General features: G+C 50.2%; 1 protein-coding gene across 1 annotated transcript in view; it reads right to left on the minus strand.

Moving 5' to 3' along the window:
• Positions 1-17396: 17396 nt before the first annotated feature.
• NRAP (nebulin related anchoring protein) overlaps positions 17397-18813 on the minus strand; it is a 121746-nt gene continuing 120329 nt past the window's right edge. Inside the window, exon 42 of the mRNA XM_066601467.1 lies at positions 17397-17876. Coding sequence (XP_066457564.1) covers positions 17781-17876 — 96 coding nt within the window. The 3' untranslated portion in view covers positions 17397-17780. The remainder of the gene's footprint in view (positions 17877-18813) is intronic.

Consider the following 18813-nt stretch of genomic DNA (forward strand, 5'->3'; position numbering starts at 1 on the left):
TCGGCTGCGTACTCCCTCACCATCCTTTTACAGTGCTCCCGCCGACTCAGCTGTGACTGGGGAGCGGTGACACAGTCTTGCTGGGGAGCCAGAAAGCTGTCAAAGGCTTTAGAGAGTGTTCCCCTGCCTGTGCTGTACATGCTGCCTGATCTCCGCGCCTCCCCTGCTACCTGGCCCTCGGAACTGCGCCTTCGGCCACTAGCGCTGTCGGATGGGAATTTTACCATCAGTTTGTCCGCCAGGGTCCTGTGGTATAGCATCACTCTCGAACCCCTTTCCTCTTCGGGTATGAGAGTGGAAAGGTTCTCCTTATACCGTGGGTCGAGCAGTGTGTACACCCAGTAATCCGTAGTGGCCAGAATGCGTGTAACGCGAGGGTCACGAGAAAGACATCCTAACATGAAGTCATTCATGTGTGCCAGGGTACCTGTACGCAACACATGGCTGTCCTCACTAGGAAGATCACTTTCAGGATCCTCCTCCTCCTCCTCAGGCCATACACGGTGAAAGGATGACAGGCAAGCAGCATGGGTACCCTCAGCATTGGGCCAAGCTGTCTCTTCCCCCTCCTCCTCATCCTCCTCATGCTCCTCCTCCTCCTCCTCAACGCGCTGAGATATAGACATGAGGGTGCTCTGACTATCCAGCGACATACTGTCTTCCCCTGCCTCCGTTTCCAAGCGCAAAGCATCTGCCTTTATGCTTTGCAGGGAACTTCTCAAGAGGCATAGCAGAGGAATGGTGACGCTAATGATTGCAGCATCACCGCTCACCATCTGGGTAGACTCTTCAAAGTTTCCAAGGACCTGGCAGATGTCTGCCAACCAGGCCCACTCTTCTGTAAAGAATTGAGGAGGCTGACTCCCACTGCGCCACCCATGTTGTAGTTGGTATTCCACTATAGCTCTACGCTGCTCATAGAGCCTGGCCAACATGTGGAGCGTAGAGTTCCACCGTGTGGGCACGTCGCACAGCAGTCGGTGCACTGGCAGATGAAACCGATGTTGCAGGGTGCGCAGGGTGGCAGCGTCCGTGTGGGACTTGCGGAAATGTGCGCAGAGTTGGCGCACCTTTCCGAGCAGGTCTGACAAGCGTGGGTAGCTTTTCAGAAAGCGTTGAACCACCAAATTAAAGACGTGGGCCAGGCATGGCACATGCGTGAGGCTGCCGAGCTGCAGAGCCGCCACCAGGTTACGGCCGTTGTCACACACGACCATGGCCGGTTGGAGGCTCAGCGGCGCAAGCCAGCGGTCGGTCTGCTCTGTCAGACCCTGCAGCAGTTCGTGGGCCGTGTGCCTCTTCTCTCCTAAGCTGAGTAGTTTCAGCACGGCCTGCTGACGCTTGCCCATCGCTGTACTGCCACGCCGCGCGACACCGACTGCTGGCGACGTGCTGCTGCTGACACATCTTGATTGCGAGACAGAGGTTGCGTAGGAGGAGGAGAAGGACTGTGGTTTAGTGGAGGAAGCATACACCGCCGCAGATACCAGCACCGAGCTGGGGCCCGCAATTCTGGGGGTGGGTAGGACGTGAGCGGTCCCAGGCTCTGACTCTGTCCCAGCCTCCACTAAATTCACCCAATGTGCCGTCAGGGAGATGTAGTGGCCCTGCCCGCCTGTGCTTGTCCACGTGTCCCTTGTTAAGTGGACCTTGCCAGTAACCGCGTTGGTGAGGGCGCGTACAATGTTGCGAGAGACGTGGTCGTGCAGGGCTGGGACGGCACATCGGGAAAAGTAGTGGTGACTGGGAACCGAGTAGCGCGGGGCCGCCGCCGCCATCATGCTTTTGAAAGCCTCCGTTTCCACAACCCTATACGGCAGCATCTCAAGGCTGATAAATTTGGCTATGTGCACGTTTAACGCTTGAGCGTGCAGGTGCGTGGCGGCGTACTTGCGCTTGCGCTCCAACACTTGCGCTAGCGACGGCTGGACGCTGCGCTGACAGACATTGCTGGATGGGGCCGAGGACAGCGGAGCTGAGGGTGTGGGTGCAGGCCAGGAGACGGTAGTGCCTGTGTCCTCAGAGCGGGGTTGGATCTCAGTGGCAGGTTGGGGCACAGGGGGAGAGGCAGCGGTGCAAACCGAAGGCGGTGAACGGCCTTCGTCCCACCTTGTGGGGTGTTTGGCCATCATATGTCTGCGCATGCTGGTGGTGGTGGCTCCCCGGCTGATCTTGGCGCGACAAAGGTTGCACACCACTGTTCGTCGGTCATCTGCACTCTCAGTGAAAAACTGCCAGACCTTTGAGCACCTCGGCCTCTGCAGGGTGGCATGGCGCGAGGGGGCGCTTTGGGAAACAGTTGGTGGATTATTCGGTCTGGCCCTGCCTCTACCCCTGGCCACCGCACTGCCTCTTCCAACCTGCCCTGCTGCTGCACTTGCCTCCCCCTCTGAAGACCTGTCCTCAGTAGGCGTAGCAAACCAGGTGGGGTCAGTCACCTCATTGTCCTGCTGCTCTTCCTCCGAATCCTCTGTGCGCTCCTCCCTCGGAGTTAGTGTCCTTACTACTACCTCACTGACAGACAACTATGTCTCATCATTCTCATCCACAAAAAGCTCTTGAGACAGTTGCCGGAAGTCCCCAGCCTCATCATCCGGACTCTGGGAACTTTCCAAAGGTTGGGCATCGGTCACGACAAACTCCTCCGGTGAGAGAGGAACCAATTTTTCCCACTCATGGCAGGGACCCGAGAACAGTTCCTGGGAGTCTGCCTGCTCAGAATATGTCATTTTCATGGAGTGAGGAGGCTGGGAGGAAGGAGGAGCAGCCAGAGGATTCAGAGTTGCAGTCCCTAGGCAGAAAGTAGTGGGATGGGTAGAAGACTGGGTAGTCGATACATTGCTGGATGCGTTTGTAATAAAGGTCTACCACGTGGACCCATAAATTGTGATATGAAGCTGGGGACCCCAGAAACTTGCCTCTCTCCTAATCCCGCAACAGCCGGCTGTGATTCACCACGCCCAGGAACTCGGCCTGTGCCCACACCCTCACTTGGACGCCCACGTCCTCGACCCTTACCCCTACTCCTCATCATGACGGATTAAGAATAGAGCAGCGCCCAAATAAATTACCCCACTGTACAGCACTGACAACTGTGGCTTAATTCACCGCACACAGAGACTTGTAGATAGCAGAGGCTCTATGCTGTGACTTGAAAAAATTAACCCGCTGTCTTGCGCTGATACCTAGGGGTAATTCACCGCACACAGAGACTTGTAGATAGCGGAGGCTCTATGCTGTGACTTGTGTCTTGCGCTGATACCTAGGGGTAATTTACTGCTCGCAGATACTTGTAGATAATAGAGGCTGTGTGGAGGGGGAGAAGACTCTAAAGCCAGTGGATAGTGCTGGTAACTGCGGCGATCTCAACCCCACCAAGGAAAGGGTATTGTGAGACGCTCTGCACAGAGGCAGAGCTGAAATAATTTGCCAGCACCCTTCCCTCCATTCCTCCACAAATGACTTCCAAGTGCAGCAGCCACTTAAACTGGTCGGACAGTCTCACCCTGTTCGTTAGGAGAGAGTCAAGGAGTAAATGTACGGCACAGCAACTGTTGGGAAATAAGTGGAGAATTTTCTGTTTGCTAAATTGCCATGTGTGAATTGTACCCAGTCCAAAGTATTGACACCTCGGACTCCCTCAAGATTTTATTGCCAGACCACTTACTGCAAAAATAATGATAAATACTTAATGATAAGCACCCCCCACCCCAATATATGGTAGGCGTATGAATGGTTGATCATCAGTATTTTGCCCCTGTGAAATCTTTTGCATGTAACACTTTCCTGTCTGCTGGCAGCCGATATTTGTATCAGTATAGTAATGAGTATGGCTGCCTTCCGAATAGATCTTTGATTAGATTTGATTCCTGTTTCAGTGATCCACTGCCCCATGCTGTGCTTATGGCAGTGGTGGCTGCAGGGGGCAAGACAGATTATAGGAAGTGGGGGAGGGCTCTACTTGCCGCTGTGTCATGCTGCCCATAGATATCTATGAAGAGGCAGGTGGAGGAGGTGAAAGCTGTTGAAGGGAAACAAAGACAGAGAGACTTGCACAGAGATGTGGCTGCAGCTTCGAATAAGTGTTTCATCTCACATCAGTAATGGATTAACATCTACACTGCTCACTACTGCTGTATAATGTCCTTCACACTGCTGCTTATCTGTACATAAAAGATAGAGAAAAGGGAGCAGGATCTCCTAGTAGACTTAGTCCAGGTCCCTCCGGCTCCTCTTCATAGCACCTGCGCGGGCCTCCCCGCAGTCCTCGGGGCTCCTACAACATCACTTCCTGGTTACAGGATTCATAAATCCCGCCTCCAGGAAGCAATGGCTGGGATTAATTCTTTGATCATGGCTCAGCCAATCAATGCAGCGCTGGATGAAACAAGCCAAGCCATCACATTGTTTCATCCAGCGCTGCATTGATTGGCTAAGCAGAGGTTGAAGAACAAGTCATATCCATCGCTTTCGGGAGGCGTGATTTATTAATCCTGTAAACAGAAAGTGATCTTGTACGAGGACTGCAGCGAAGCGCACCCGAGCTATGAAGAGGAGGAGGAGGGCCATGTATTCCATTTTTTTTAAATGTAATGTAACTAGGGCTTATTTTTGGGATATGGCTTTTATGTCAAGCCTCCCTGAAAATCTGACTAGGGCTTATATTCGAGGTAGGTCTTATTTGGGGGGAAACACGGTATTTTTGGATGGCTGATGACAGAAGAAGGTATGCAATACTCTGATGGGGAATCTACTCTATAAGCACTTTTCCTCCAAGCAGCAATGACTGGCTGTTGTTTTTTTTTTGGGGGGGGGGGGGGCGGTTGCACTCTGCAAAATGATGCTTGAAGAACCCTTTTTAAATATCATAGCTTTTTCTTCTGCTCACAGAATATGCAGTTCCTATCCGTGGGAGTGAATGAAAAAGCAAAACTGCATGCCTTTCCATGCCGGTGCTTTAGCGCAGATCACCTTTGCAGATGGCAATCGCAGAATCTGCAATTCAAATTAGCCAGTATGAGCCCGGCCTAGCAGGTCACACGGCTCAGCTACCTGATGCTTCTGGCCAAGTGATCTCCAGAGCCAACTGCACTGATGCCAGATCCTAGGGGGAACTAATGGACCGCAGTACGCCCTGCACTGGAGGGGCAAGTAGATGCCTGTCAGATGTCTCTCCATTATATAGAGCTTGTAATGTAGGGTCCGAGCTGCCAATAAACCTGGAAACATATATTTATCATGTAGATGAAAGTGTCCTATAATATCAGATCCATCATTATATAGAGTTCAGGTTTAGTGCAGTATTCTACCCAGGTGATATAATAGTACAGTATCCAGTCCCTGGTGATATAATGGTGTAATATCCAGTCACTGGTGATATATTGGTGCAGTTGTTGTTGGCCATTTAGTCGTTCACGACCCTCGGTGACCCTACAGGCTCCCTCCCTTCATATTTTTCGTTTTTGCTTCTTTCAGTTGTGTGATAGCTATGCCAGTATCCGCTCTGACAGTATCAACCATTGTATTCTTTGACGGCCCGGTCTCCTTTTACCGCTGATCTATCCAAGCATTATGGATATTTCTAGTGGCTCTGCTCATATTACATGGCCAAAATCCGTGAGTCTGAGTCCGGTCATCTTGTCCTGCGGAGGTATATTGTGGCCTTAGACGATTCAGGACTTCTGTGTCTGTTTTTCTTGCCATCCAGGTGTAGTATCCAGTACCTAGTTAAATGATGGTGTAGTACCCAGTCCCAGGTGACATAATGATGTAGTATTCAATCCTTAGTGATATAATGGTGTAGGGTCATCGGGGCCTTCGGAGTCATCGGCTCCAGCCCCCTGCTCAGTGCAGGATTCACTAAATCATCCCACACAGATGTCTGTCCGGCCTCTGAAGACTTCCATTGAAGGAGAACTCCCCACCTCCTGTGGCAACCTGTTCCACTCATTGATCCCCCTCACTGTCTAATATCTAATCTGTGTCTCCTCCCTTTCAGTTTCATCCCATTGCTTCTAGTCTTTCCTTGTGCAGATGAGAATAGGGCTGATCCCTCTGCGCTGTGACGGCCCTTCAGATATTTGTAGACAGCTATTAAGTCTCCTCTCAGCCTTCTCTTCTGCTAAACATTCCCAGATCCTTTACCCGTTCCTCATAGGACATGATATGCAGACCGCTCACCATCTTGGTAACTCTTCTCTGGACTTGCTCCAGTTTGCCTATGTCTTTTTTAAAGTTGGGTGCCCAGAACTGGACCCAGTATTCCAGATGAGGTCTGACTAAGGAAGAGTAGAGGGGGAAAATTACTGTTACCATGCGGCAGTTGCTGGTCCTCCCGGGGTGGCGGTGTGTGGAGTCCCATAGTCGGGGCGCGTCCCCCAAGGTTGTTTGTTCGGTTGCGAGGGGCGCGGGTGCCTGGCCGGCGTGGTGCGGGTGGCATGCGGCACCGTGCGCACGCACCTTTAAGTGCAGCTGCCATGCATGAACTCCCTTTTATTATGGTCTGTTGGAAGTTGGCTGTCTTCTTCTCTCCGCCCCTGGGCGAAGGCTTTTGTTTAAAGGTCGGGCAGAGACTGTCAATCACTGCCAGTAATTGGTTTCCCTCAGTGTGCTAGCTAGTCTGCCTCTGTTGGTCTCCCGCTCTTGTCAGTTTGTCTGCTATACTTGCTATTATCCACCAGGTTTTACCATCTGCCTCAGTTCAGCTTAGTATTGTTCATATTGGTTATTTACATCTGCCTTTTCTGTCGGTATTCCACCCTTTCCATCCTGGTACGCCGGCGTCCCTTTTTCGGTCCCTAGTTAGAGTAGGGACCGCCGCCCAGTTGCCTGCCTGGGGTTAGCCAAGAGTGGAGGCAAGCAGGCAGGGGCACAGGTTGTGCGTGAGATCTAGGGCACCCGGGCTAGCGTATCATGGGTAGTATACCGTAACAATTACCTCACGTGATCTAGAATCTATATAAGGGTGTAGCATCCAGTCCCTGGTGATTTTTTTGGTGCAGTTTCTAGTCTCTTGTGACATAATGATGTAGTATCCAGCTCCTAGTGATATTGTCAGAGAAACTATAATGTCTGCTGCACTCTATCTTGTTCAATAGCTTATCGTGTGTTTCTTGCTTCATGTGTCCAGATATCTTGACTCATGATCAGGACAATCAGATGTTTACAAGGCCTGAAGAAGAAAAACTATGATTGACCTTTACTCACACAAGTGTGTTCTCAGGGGAAGACTAAAGATGGACTTTGTTTCAGAAATGTACTCTGCTTAGCAAATAGTAGAACAAATGATAAAGAGTTTTTGATCATTTGATTTTCTATACAGATATTTAACGATGTAATCCATAAATAAGCTCAGGAGTGTTTATAGATGAACTAATTGACGATCCCAGAAGCAGTAAACAGTGCGTGACTAGAGAGGAGTTTCCCCCGAGACAGATGTTTCTGCATGTGCTAAGTTTTAATAACCAATAATAAATTAATTGTAACAAGTTGTGCATAAGTATAAGTCAGGTGTCCTCCAGCCTAGCTTACAAGGTATAACTAGAAATACTTTGGCTTGTTAACAAATAAATGGAATGATTACACAGAGTGCTGTGTGACCTGCCAGTGATTGTCTGAGCGAGTCACATATTCATCCATTAATTCAAAACACAAGAATAAGAGGATTTTTTACTCACCGTAAAATCTCTTTCTCGTCTCGTCATTGGGGGACACAGCAAAGACCGTGGGATATAGCTTCTGCCACTAGGAGGCGACACTAAGCACAAAAAGTTAGCTCCGCCCTCTGGCTATATCCCTCCTGCCGACAGCAGGCTAATCAGTTTGTCATGCCAGCAGTTGGAGTAGCCATGCGGGAACCGAGAGACAACAATAGTTAGCAATATGACACATCAACAAAATTTAACTGTAATGAAAAACACATGACCATGTGTGACTTACAGAATCCGGAGTCCGATCAGGACCACCACTGTGTCATATAAAGAAAGAGGGGTGGGTGCTGTGTCCCCCAATGACGAGACGAGAAAGAGATTTTACGGTGAGTAAAAAATCCTCTTTTCTCGCTCGTGTCATTGGGGTACACAGCAAAGACCGTGGGACGTCCCACAGCCGTCCCCGAGGGTGGGTACAAATAAATCATAAACGCATGCAGTCAGTTTACAGCCGTCTGTAAAACCTTTTGACCTAGCAAGCGTCGGCTGATGCAAACGTATGCATCTGATAAAATTTAGAAAAAGGCGTGCAGGGATACCCAGGAAGCCGCCCTACACACTTGTGACACTGAGGCCCCGTGATTTACCACCCATGAAGCCCCCACTGCCCTGGCGGAGTGTGCCGTCACCGGAAACTGCGGTGTCTAACCCCTAACCCGGTAGGCCTCCACTACTGCCGAACGAAACCAGCGAGCAACTGTCACTTTTGATGCTGCAAGACCACGTCTTGGACCATCCGGTATCACAAACAGGGAACCCGAGCGCCGGAAGGACGCGGTCTGGTCCAAATACGTCCTCAGGCGCGGACTAGGTCTAAGGTATGTAGAACTCGTCCCCTGGGGGTGAACAGCCTCTGGACACGATGGTAGTATAATGTCTTCATTAATGTGGAAGGTTGACAGCACCTTTGGGAGAAAAGACCGCACCGGTCACAGCACCACCCCATCCTGGTGAAAAACCGTAAAAGGTGGTTTTGCCGACAGAGCCGCAATCTCCGACACCCTGTGCGAAGAGGTAACGGCCACCAGGAAGGCAACCTCCCAGGACATCAGCCGCCGCGATATCTCCACTAATGGTTCAAACGGATGGGCCTGTATGGCATCCAGAACCTGTTTTAGGTCCCAGGGTGGCATCGGAGACCGAAAAGGCCGGAACCTATCCCTTAAGGGAGCTGAGGCTCAGGCCCAAGTCCAACCCGTCCTGGAGAAAAGACAAGGAGGCGAGCCAACGAGAAATGCCTCAGGTGTGCCCCCCTCTGCTCGCACCAGTGAAGGAATGTTTTCCACACCCGGTGATATGGCAAAAAAATTCCATGCAGGAAAAAGTGTAATCCACGCTTGCTTGCAGAGCAAAATTTGTAATCCTCTCTATTTAGTCATATTTAAAATTGCCAGGTGTACCAGACACGTATTGGCTGCACAGAGCCCTTGTCAGTGGTAGTGAAGTGAGCAAGCTGACAGCACAGCACACCATATTCTAGTGTTTGTTCTTTGGAATTACCCGGTGATATACTCTCAATGACGACGGCTTTCTAGCCCTAATCATTGTTTGAATAACTGGGTCTGAGAAACCCGTGCCCTCAGTACCGTGGCCTCAACCGCCACGCCGTCCAATGCCGCGTAGCCAAATTCTGGTGGTAGAGGGGACCCTGAGAGAGCAGATCTTTTCGCAGGGGTAACCACCCGGGCACGACTGCTACCAGGTCCACGAGTTCCGCATACCATGTTTCTTGCGGTCAATCTGGGACTAAGAGAATCACAGGTAGCCCTCCTTCCTGATTCTCCAGAGCAGCCGGGAAATGAGAGGAGTTTGTGGGAAGACCTAGGGGTAATGACAACCCGTCCGGGGAGCCATTAGCGCATCTGCTGCTAGTGCTCTGGGATCCCTTGACCTGGCCAGCTAGGCTGGAAGCTTCTGTTTAAAGCGGGATGCCATCCGATCCAGTGACTCCTTTGCTGCAGGTCCAGCCCTGATGGCTTATGTAAGCCACCGCGGTCGCGCTGGCATTCCCTCCAGCCGATGTGCAAAGAACTGCAAGGTCCGGACTACTGCTTGCAGCTCCAATACATTTATATAGAGACCGGATTCCTGCCTGGACCAGGTTCCTTGTGCCACCGGATCCCCCAGCGCGCACCCTCAGCCTGACATGCTGGCGTCTGTAGCCAGCACCTGCCATTGCAGGCGCAGGAACGACCTGCCCTGCTGAATGCGTGGCAAGTCCAACCATCACTGGAGTGACTGCTGAACCCCAGGTGGAATCCTTATCTTCCGATCGAGGGATCATGCCAACCCAAACTGGGCAAATGAAACCGCCTCAGAAAACGAGACCATTAGGCCCAAGACCTTCATTGCATGGCGGATCGCCACCAGTCGCCATGATAGAAGGGACAGTACTTGCTTCTGCAGCAGCTGGCGTTTTGCCTCCGGGTGAGCCACTCGACCCAGAATCGTGTCAAAGCACATCCCAGGTACACCATGCATTGTGCTGGCACAAGAGATGACCTCTTGTAATAATCAGCCAGCCAAACCTGGAAGAGTGTCCAAGGCAATCTGCAGGCTCTCCAGGTTGTCCCGCTGGGTCGGGGCTTTACCAGGATGTCGTCCAGATATGACATGGCAACGACCCCCCTGGAATGCACGAATGCCATTACTGCGGCTAAGACTCTTGTAAACACCCTGGGAGCTGTTGCCAGCCCGAAAAGCAACGCCGTGAACTGGAAACCATCCGATCCAGTGCCCCAATCGGAGGAAGCGCTGGTGCGCCTGATGAATGGGGATTTGTAAATATGCATCCTGGATATCTATCGAGGAAAGGAACTCCCCTGCCTCCAAGGATGCGATGACCTGGTCGTACAGATTCCATGCGGAAATGACGAACTGCCACCAACTTGATCAATTTCTTTAGAGCCACAATCGGACAGACAGCCACCCTTTTCGGGGACCACCAAAGGATTAGTGTAGAACCCCGCACAGTGATGCTCGGGGAGAGCTTGCACCACCCCCTGCAAAATAGAGAGTGTGGACCGCCTTGAGGATAGCTGCTGCTTTCCCTGGGTCCCTCGGGGTTCTGGGCCGAAAAAAAGGGGGCGGACGTGTGGTTGCATCAGGAACTCTATTGCATAGCCCCTGGACACGACCTCCTGCACCCAGGTATCTGAGACATGAGTCGACCAGACCTGGCTGAACTAGAGAAGCCGACCCCCCACCCTATCCGGAAACAGGTGGGGGCAGTCCCTCATGCGGAGGGCTTTTGGAACTCTTCGTAGGCTGAGGCCCACGCCAAGAGACCTTGGTTTAAAGGGAGGCCTCTTCCTTTATACCCGCTCCTGCGGACCTTTCCTCTCCATCCTGCGAGAACTCGTTCGGCGACAGGGGCAAAAGTCTTTGCTGCGGCAAAAGCGAGCTCCTTTTACCCGTAGAAGTCAACGGGACCTGGGCCTCCCAGGCGGACATGCTGGCTGGGGGCCGCCATCTGATGAGAGCAAGAACATTCAGCTTAGAATGCCCGTTGACCCTCTGAGATGAGCCCGACTAGCTCGGCGCCAAAAAGGCGAGATCCTCCAAAGGGCATATTGATTAACGACCCCTTTGAAGAAGCATCTGCATCCCACGATTTTAACCATAGGCTCCGGCAAGTTGCCATTGATGCTGCAGAGGCCCGAGCCACCTGTTTGGCTGCATCTGCTGTGCTGTGCCTGGCAAATTCCCGGGAGAAGCCCCTTCAAGGACTCCCCCTCGTAACCGTTTTGCCCAGTCAGTAATAGCCTTACTGACCCGGGAAGAGGCAAACACAGGCTTAAGAGCCGACCTAACCGCCTCGAAAACGGTCTTCGCCAACGCCTCGACCTTTCGATCCTTGAAATCCGTGAGATAGGAGGACTCCGCCGTAGGCAGCATAATAGGCTTAGCCAGGCGAGAGATAGGCGAATCAACTAGCGGTGGGATCGACCACTTCTCCTAACTTTTGCGAGAAGAGGTATTTCCCGTCCAAGTAACCAAACTTGGAAGGAACGCTTATCCCGGTGCCTTCCACTCCTTAGATAGGACCTTGTCAAAGGCCTCATGGGCAGGAAAGGTCTTCGGGAAGTGTCTGGGCTGCCTAAAAGAAAAGGATATCCCAGACGCCTGTGGCTCTTGCTCAGTAAGCTGAAACGTATCCCCTAAGCTCTCCACCATCGCCGAAAATCTAAGGACCTGATCCTCCTCCATGACAAAGTCTGAGGAGGAGTCAAACCAATCCTCGTCCGAACAGACCTTCTCTGTCGATGATCGACGCGACCTCGTACCCGAGGAGCGCAAAACGGCGAGGAGGATGGAGACCGGGAGGACCGCCGTGAGTCCGGGGGCCTGTCCCGTCTTCGCCGACGGCCGCGCTGCGAGCCATCTCTGTTTCTCTTACATGAACCGGAAGCGTCCTGTGCCAACTTCTCCAAAATCGCACCAGACGCCCGAGTGAGGATCGACCCTGCAAGGGACAAGGAGCGGGCCCACTCCAGCTCGGCCATAAATGGGGGCTGAACGGGGGAGGGGTGCTTTGCACTGTCACTTGTTTCGCTGGGGAGCAGTCTCTACAAAATAGCTCAGCCTGTCCGCATGCGAACTCTAGGTTACGGCGTGAGCAAGCCAAGTGCGTTACTCTTGCTGTCCCTGGTCCAGCCTTCAGAACTCTGAGGTCGGACATGGTGCTGGGATTTTGACCTGGCAAAAAGCTGCAAACTATCCTCCTCTATGCCAACCGCCGGCAGGAGGGATGAGCAGCAAGAGGGGGAAGATCGCCGCCAGGCAGCTTACCCTGGGTCCTTGTCGAGGTTCGGGGAGCCGCTGAGTCGAGAGCCTGCAGATGCTGAAGAGGCCTCCTGGAGCTTTGACTTGTACTGCACACCAGCCTGAGCAAGCACAGCAGCAAGGAGTGGAGGCGCAAGGCGGTCTCAATCTTTGGAGCGCTGTCTCCCAATATGCTGTTTCAACACATCATCCCTCCTCACAATCCTTAAGAGAGGGAGGGAGGGAGGGAGGGAGGAAGGGAGGGGCCGGAGGGGGCACCGTGCATCCCAAAGAGGCCACGCCCCCTACGATCGGCCCCGCGAGGCCACGCCCCCTACGCAGCTAAGCCACGCCCCATATGTGGCGCCCCGCGAAGCCCCGCCCCCATGCGTGCTAGGGCGTGGTCAAGTCGTAGCCACGCCCCCAGCAGCCCAGAGTGTTGCTGCCGCGCCCAGGGCTGCACAGAGGCCCCCTATTGTGCCCCATATGCTGCAGGAGTGCCCCCAATTGCCAGGAGCCAAAGCGGCACTATGTCAATGCGCTGTGCTACTAAGGTGCCTCGCCGGGACACCACCGCGTGTAGCCATGCCAACTCAGCATGCTCGTGCCCTGATACCAGCACCAGAACACCACCAGGTAAGCCATCACCCAGAAACAGCCCCCCGCGCTGCCTGCTAGCTCAAAGGGAGCAGAGGGAGAGATTAACCTGCCAGCCGCTTGCACTATAATATGGGCACACTAGCGCTTACCCTACGCCATGCCGCTACATATGGGGAGAGCCAAGGGAGGGGGGGAGGGAAGGTCGCCAGCGCATACTCACCTCTTGCGTCCTTGCTGGTGGAAATAGCGGCTCCCCAGTTCCAGCAGCCTACCCCTGTAACATCGCCTGCCCATGGGAAGGGGATGCGGACCTCTGCACCAAACATGGGGGGCTCTCGCTGGCGGGCTACATGCAGATATATATGATCCGGATGGGCCACCTTTTTTTCTGAGGCGGGCCGGGCAAGAAGCAACCTGGACAAACCCGAGGTTGTTCGCCCTCCTCTCCGTTCGGGTTTGATGGGGAGCGTCCTGCCTCTCCGTCTAACCCTGGCCCTTAAAACTAGCCCTAACGGGCACGACCGTCCTACGAGACACTAAGCTAAAAACTGATTAGCCTGCTGTCGGCAGGAGGGATATAGCCAGAGGGCGGAGCTAACTTTTTGTGCTTAGTGTCGCCTCCTAGTGGCAGAAGCTATATCCCACGGTCTTTGCAGTGTACCCCAATGACACGAGCGAGAAATACTTGTAGCGCTTTTTGCACTAATATAATGGTGTAGCATCCAGTCCCTAGTGATACCGTGTTGTAGTACGTGGGACCTGGTGATATAATGATGTAGTATCCAGTTCTTGGTGATATAATGATGTAGTATGCAGTCTGCGGTGCTATAGTAGTGATATCATAGAATCATAGAATGGTAGAACTGGAATGGACCTCCAAGGTCATCGGGTCCAACCCCCTGCTCAGTGTAGGATTCACTAAATCATCCCAGACAGATGCCTGTCCAGCCTTTGTTTGCACATTTCCATTGAAGAACTCCCCACCTTCAGTGGTAACCTGTTCCACTCATTGATCCCTGTCACTGTCTAATATCTAATCTGTGTCTCCTACCTCGGTTTCATCCCATTGCTTCTAGTCTTTTCTTGTACAGATGAGAATAGGGCTGATCCCTCTGCACTGTGACAGCCCTTCAGATATTTGTAGACAGCTATTAAGTCTCCTCTCAGCCTTCTCTTCTGCTAAACATTCCCATATCCTTTAACCGTTCCTCATAGGACATGATATGCAGACCGCTCACCATCTTGGTGACGCTTCTCTGAACTTGCTCCAATTATGATGTCTTTTTTAAAGTGGGGTGCCCAGAACTGGACACAATATTCCAGATGAGATCTGACTAAGGAAGAGTAGAGGGGATAATGACCCTTACGTGATCTAGACTCTATACTTCTCTTAATACATCCCAGAATTGGGTTTGCCTTTTTGGCTGCTGCATCACATTGTTGACTCATGTTCAGTCTGTGATCTATTAGTATACCCAAGTCATTTTCACATGTGCTGCTGCTTAGCCCAATTCCTCCTATTCTGTATGTTCTTTTTTCATTTTTCTTGCCCAGATGAAGGACTTTGCATTTCTCCTCATTAAATACCATTCTGTTAGTCGCCGCCCACTGTTCAAGCTTTTCTAGATATTTATGAATCCTCTCTCTCTTCCCTAGTGTTAGCTATTTCTCCCAGCTTTGTGTCATTGGCAAACTTGATCAGTTTCCTCTCAATTTCCTCCTCCAGATCATTTATAAAAAATGTTGACCAACACTGGGCCCAGGACAGAGCCTTGTGGTCCCCACTTGATACATTCTTCCACTTAAATGTGCAGCCATTTATGACCACTCTTTGAGTACGATCACTCAGCCAGTTGTGAATCCACCTAACAGTTGTCTTACCAATCCCATATTTGGTAATTTTCTCAATAAGTATAGTATGAGATACTTTGTCAAATCCTTTACTAAAGTCAAGATATACTATATCCACCGCATTTCCCTGAGTAACCCAGTCAGTGATACTATCATAGAAGGAAATTAGATTCGCCTGGCATGACTTGTTTGTTGCAAACCCATGCTGGCTCTGGTTAATTACTCCATTTCCATCCAAGTACTTGCATGCATGCTGTTTAATAATTTGCTCTAAGATCTTTCCCGGTATAGAAGTCAGGCTCACAGGCCTGTAGTTTCCTGGATCCACCTTCTTACCTTTTTTGAAGATAGGGACAACACTTGCCCTTTTCCAATCCTCTGGGACTTCTCCTGTTCCCCAGGAATTTTCACAGATTATCGCAAGTGGCTCAGCAATTACCTCCGCTGCTTCCTTCAGTGTCCTAAGATGTAATTCATGTGGACCTGGATATTTGAGTTTATGTAAGTTAGCTATGTGTTCCCTCGCCATCTCTCTGCTTATAGATAGCCTGTATTCTTTTATTCCCCCAATAACACAGGGAAGATCAGTTGATGTTCTATCTACTTTCTGAGAGAAAACGGATACAAAATAGGAATTTAGACGTTCGGCCTTCTCAACATCATTTATAACCAATTCACCATTTTCATGTAAACATCCTATGGCATCTTTGTCTTTTCTTTTGAACCCCCAAATCCCTTTTTATTGCTTTTGACCTCTTACTTTAGTTCATTATCAGCTTTAGCTATTCTGACACTTGCCCGACAGTTTCTGCAGACCGCATTATATTCTTCTTTAGATATTCGCCCCTCTTTATATTATGGTGTAGTATCCAATATCTAGTGATATAATGGTGTAGTAACCAGTCCCTGGTGACATCGTGGTGTAGCATGCATTTCTCAGTGATTTATGGTTCTAAACTATTTTATTGAAAAGCTATATGTTCAAAGTAGGCAATTAGTCGTCATGAAATGCAACTCAGTTATATAATGATGTAGTATCCAGTCCCTGGTGATATAATGGTGTTACTACACCAGTTACTGGTGACATAGTATTGAGACATTTTTAAAATGTACATTGTGTAAAACACATCAACTTCCCCAGAAAAACTCATGTCATGTACTGAAAAAAGGGTCAACCAGACAGGAAGTCAAGAGGTTATCAGGCAACCTAAACCAGGATTTCTTTCAGAAGAGGCTACAAAACGTATGACATATTCTGCAAAGCTATCTAATAAAATGTCATTATGTTCACCATTCTTAAGGTAGTCAGGCTTTAAAGCTGATCACATAGCTCCTCCTTATGGAGGCTGATCACAGTTGTTAAGGCTGCTCCCACTTTATCTATCTACAACAGTTTCTTAATAATCTTAAACTTCTCACTGGCATTGTATTTGTTGGACAGTAATTAATATTTTTTTTTTGTATTAGTGCAAAAAAAAAAAATCATCTCATAAGCTTATGTCAATCTAAACAAGCAGAGCTGCAGTGTAGAGCATGGGGGAGAGACAGAAGGTGATTTCAGATGACCTCAAGATCCAATAGAGAAGCAGTTGTGGGAGACAACAGATGCATTTTTTTATTTTGTAGGTATATTTTCATATATCCAGCTATATAGGTCTTAGATGAATGGGTCAGAGAGAAATTATATTCTTTTATATTTGGTTTTGTGTTTCAGTCTGCTAATGTCAGCAAGCATCCCCCATACACAAACAGTGTGACTTCTATTGTTTCTTACTGAGAAAAGTTTCTACATAAACAGGAAAAAACAGATTTTTATCGAGCACACAAAACTAGCAGAGACAAGTCACTAGAACGTGATCATTCTTTACACTTCAAAGAAAAACCTGTTTGGAACAAAATGCATGATGTATCTCTGTCAGTCTTCGTCATGTGGCAGGACCCTACTGAGCAGCTCTGCTAATTTCCTTCACTTTTAATTACCTCATGAACACTCCCCAAGAGAATGACCTATCAGCACATGAGATGTTGTAATGTATCTGAATGTCACACCTTCTTTTGTCTACGTTACAATCTAAACTTTTTTACTGCCATTATTAAAGCAGATGCCCTTTGGTTTTACACACGATATTGTGCGTTTTTCATTGGCTTTTCCGAACTCGTATTAACCATATCTAATATGGCACCTACAGTATATCTAAGAGTGCTTTTGTGCCAACACAGGTTAGGAGGAGTCCCTAATTATACCTGTGTTCTCATGACTCAGAGATAAGTAGTAGCCAACACCGAGGACCGTGCATAACAGGCACTTTGTATCACTCCGAGATTGTTTCAATGTATCCAATGAACAGGAGACTCAAAATACAAGCATGCTACTGTATGTAGGCTAATACTGTCCTAGTGTGCATCACAGGGTCCTAGAGATGGAAACTATCCTGAAGTTTAACGCAGGGTCCCAGAAACTGACACAATCGCCACATTCATCGCTTTTATTCCATACAAACAATTCAAAATTCTACAAATATTCAACATCAATTCTTTGGATTGTATGGAAACTGATCCTGCCAGTCCTAGAATACTACAAGGCAATACGCTGCAACGGCCACCACTGTGTCTGGAACAGCCGGGTCACAGCGCACACGGTCAAATATTACAGCTTTGTAGCAAACACTTTAAGTATCATACTGATAACATGTCTCCCCATTAATCACTATAGCACCCTGCCCTCTAGAGGCGAGGAGCTGCACAGCACCGCGTGATCGCTGGGGGAATAAATAATAACAGCAATATCTTCATAGGAAAATAGAAAGCGGAAGAAGCCGTCCACAAAGCCTTCTGCGCCGAGCCCTCCGGATCAGATCATTTCTTCCTTGGGGCATTTTTTCTCCGTTTCACCTGAAGGATCTCGGTGGCGTCACGATTTACATTACCCAAAGATTGTGCGGCCGCGTCGTCCTAAGAAGAGATGTAATATGGATAAACACGACCAGAAAAGAGATACAAGAGAGCATATACTAGTTGGGGGTCATTATCCCACCCCCCAAGTGTCAGCGTGTCATTATCCTGTCCCCCAAGTATCAGCGTGTCATTATCCCATCCCCCAACTATCAGCGTGTCATTATCCCGTCCCCCAACTGTCAGCGTGTCATTATCCCGTCCCCCAAGTGTCAGCGTGTCATTATCCCATCCCCCAACTATCAGCGTGTCATTATCCCATCCCCCAAGTGTCAGCATGTCATTATCCCGTCCCCCAAGTGTCAGCGTGTCATTATCCCATCCCCCAACTATCAGCGTGTCATTATCCCGTCCCCCAACTATCAGCACGTCATTATCCCGTCCCCCAAGTGTCAGCGTGTCATTATCCCATCCCCCAACTATCAGCCTGTCATTATCCCGTCCCCCAAGTGTCAGCGTGTCATTATCCCGTCCCCCAAGTGTCAGCGTGTCATTATCCCGTCCCCCAAGTGTCAGCATGCCATTATCCCATCCCCCAAGTGTCAGCGTGCCATTATCCCGTCCCCCAAGTGTCAGCGTGTCATTATCCCATCCCCCAACTATCAGCCTGTCATTATCCCGTCCCCCAAGTGTCAGCGTGCCATTATCCCATCCCCCAAGTGTCAGCGTGTCATTACCCCGTCCCCCAAGTGTCAGCGTGTCATTATCCCGTCCCCCAAGTGTCAGCGTGTCATTATCCCGTCCCCCAAGTGTCAGCGTGTCATTATCCCATCCCCCAACTACCAGCGTGCCATAATCCCATCCCCCAAGTGTCAGCGTGTCATTATCCCATCCCCCAACTATCAGCGTGTCATTATTCCGTCCCCCAAGTGTCAGCGTGTCATTATCCCATCCCCCAAGTGTCAGGTGTCATTATCCCGTCCCCCCAAGTGTCAGC

Source organism: Eleutherodactylus coqui, chromosome 4 (assembly GCF_035609145.1).
Source record: "Eleutherodactylus coqui strain aEleCoq1 chromosome 4, aEleCoq1.hap1, whole genome shotgun sequence".
Classification (NCBI taxonomy): domain Eukaryota; kingdom Metazoa; phylum Chordata; class Amphibia; order Anura; family Eleutherodactylidae; genus Eleutherodactylus; species Eleutherodactylus coqui.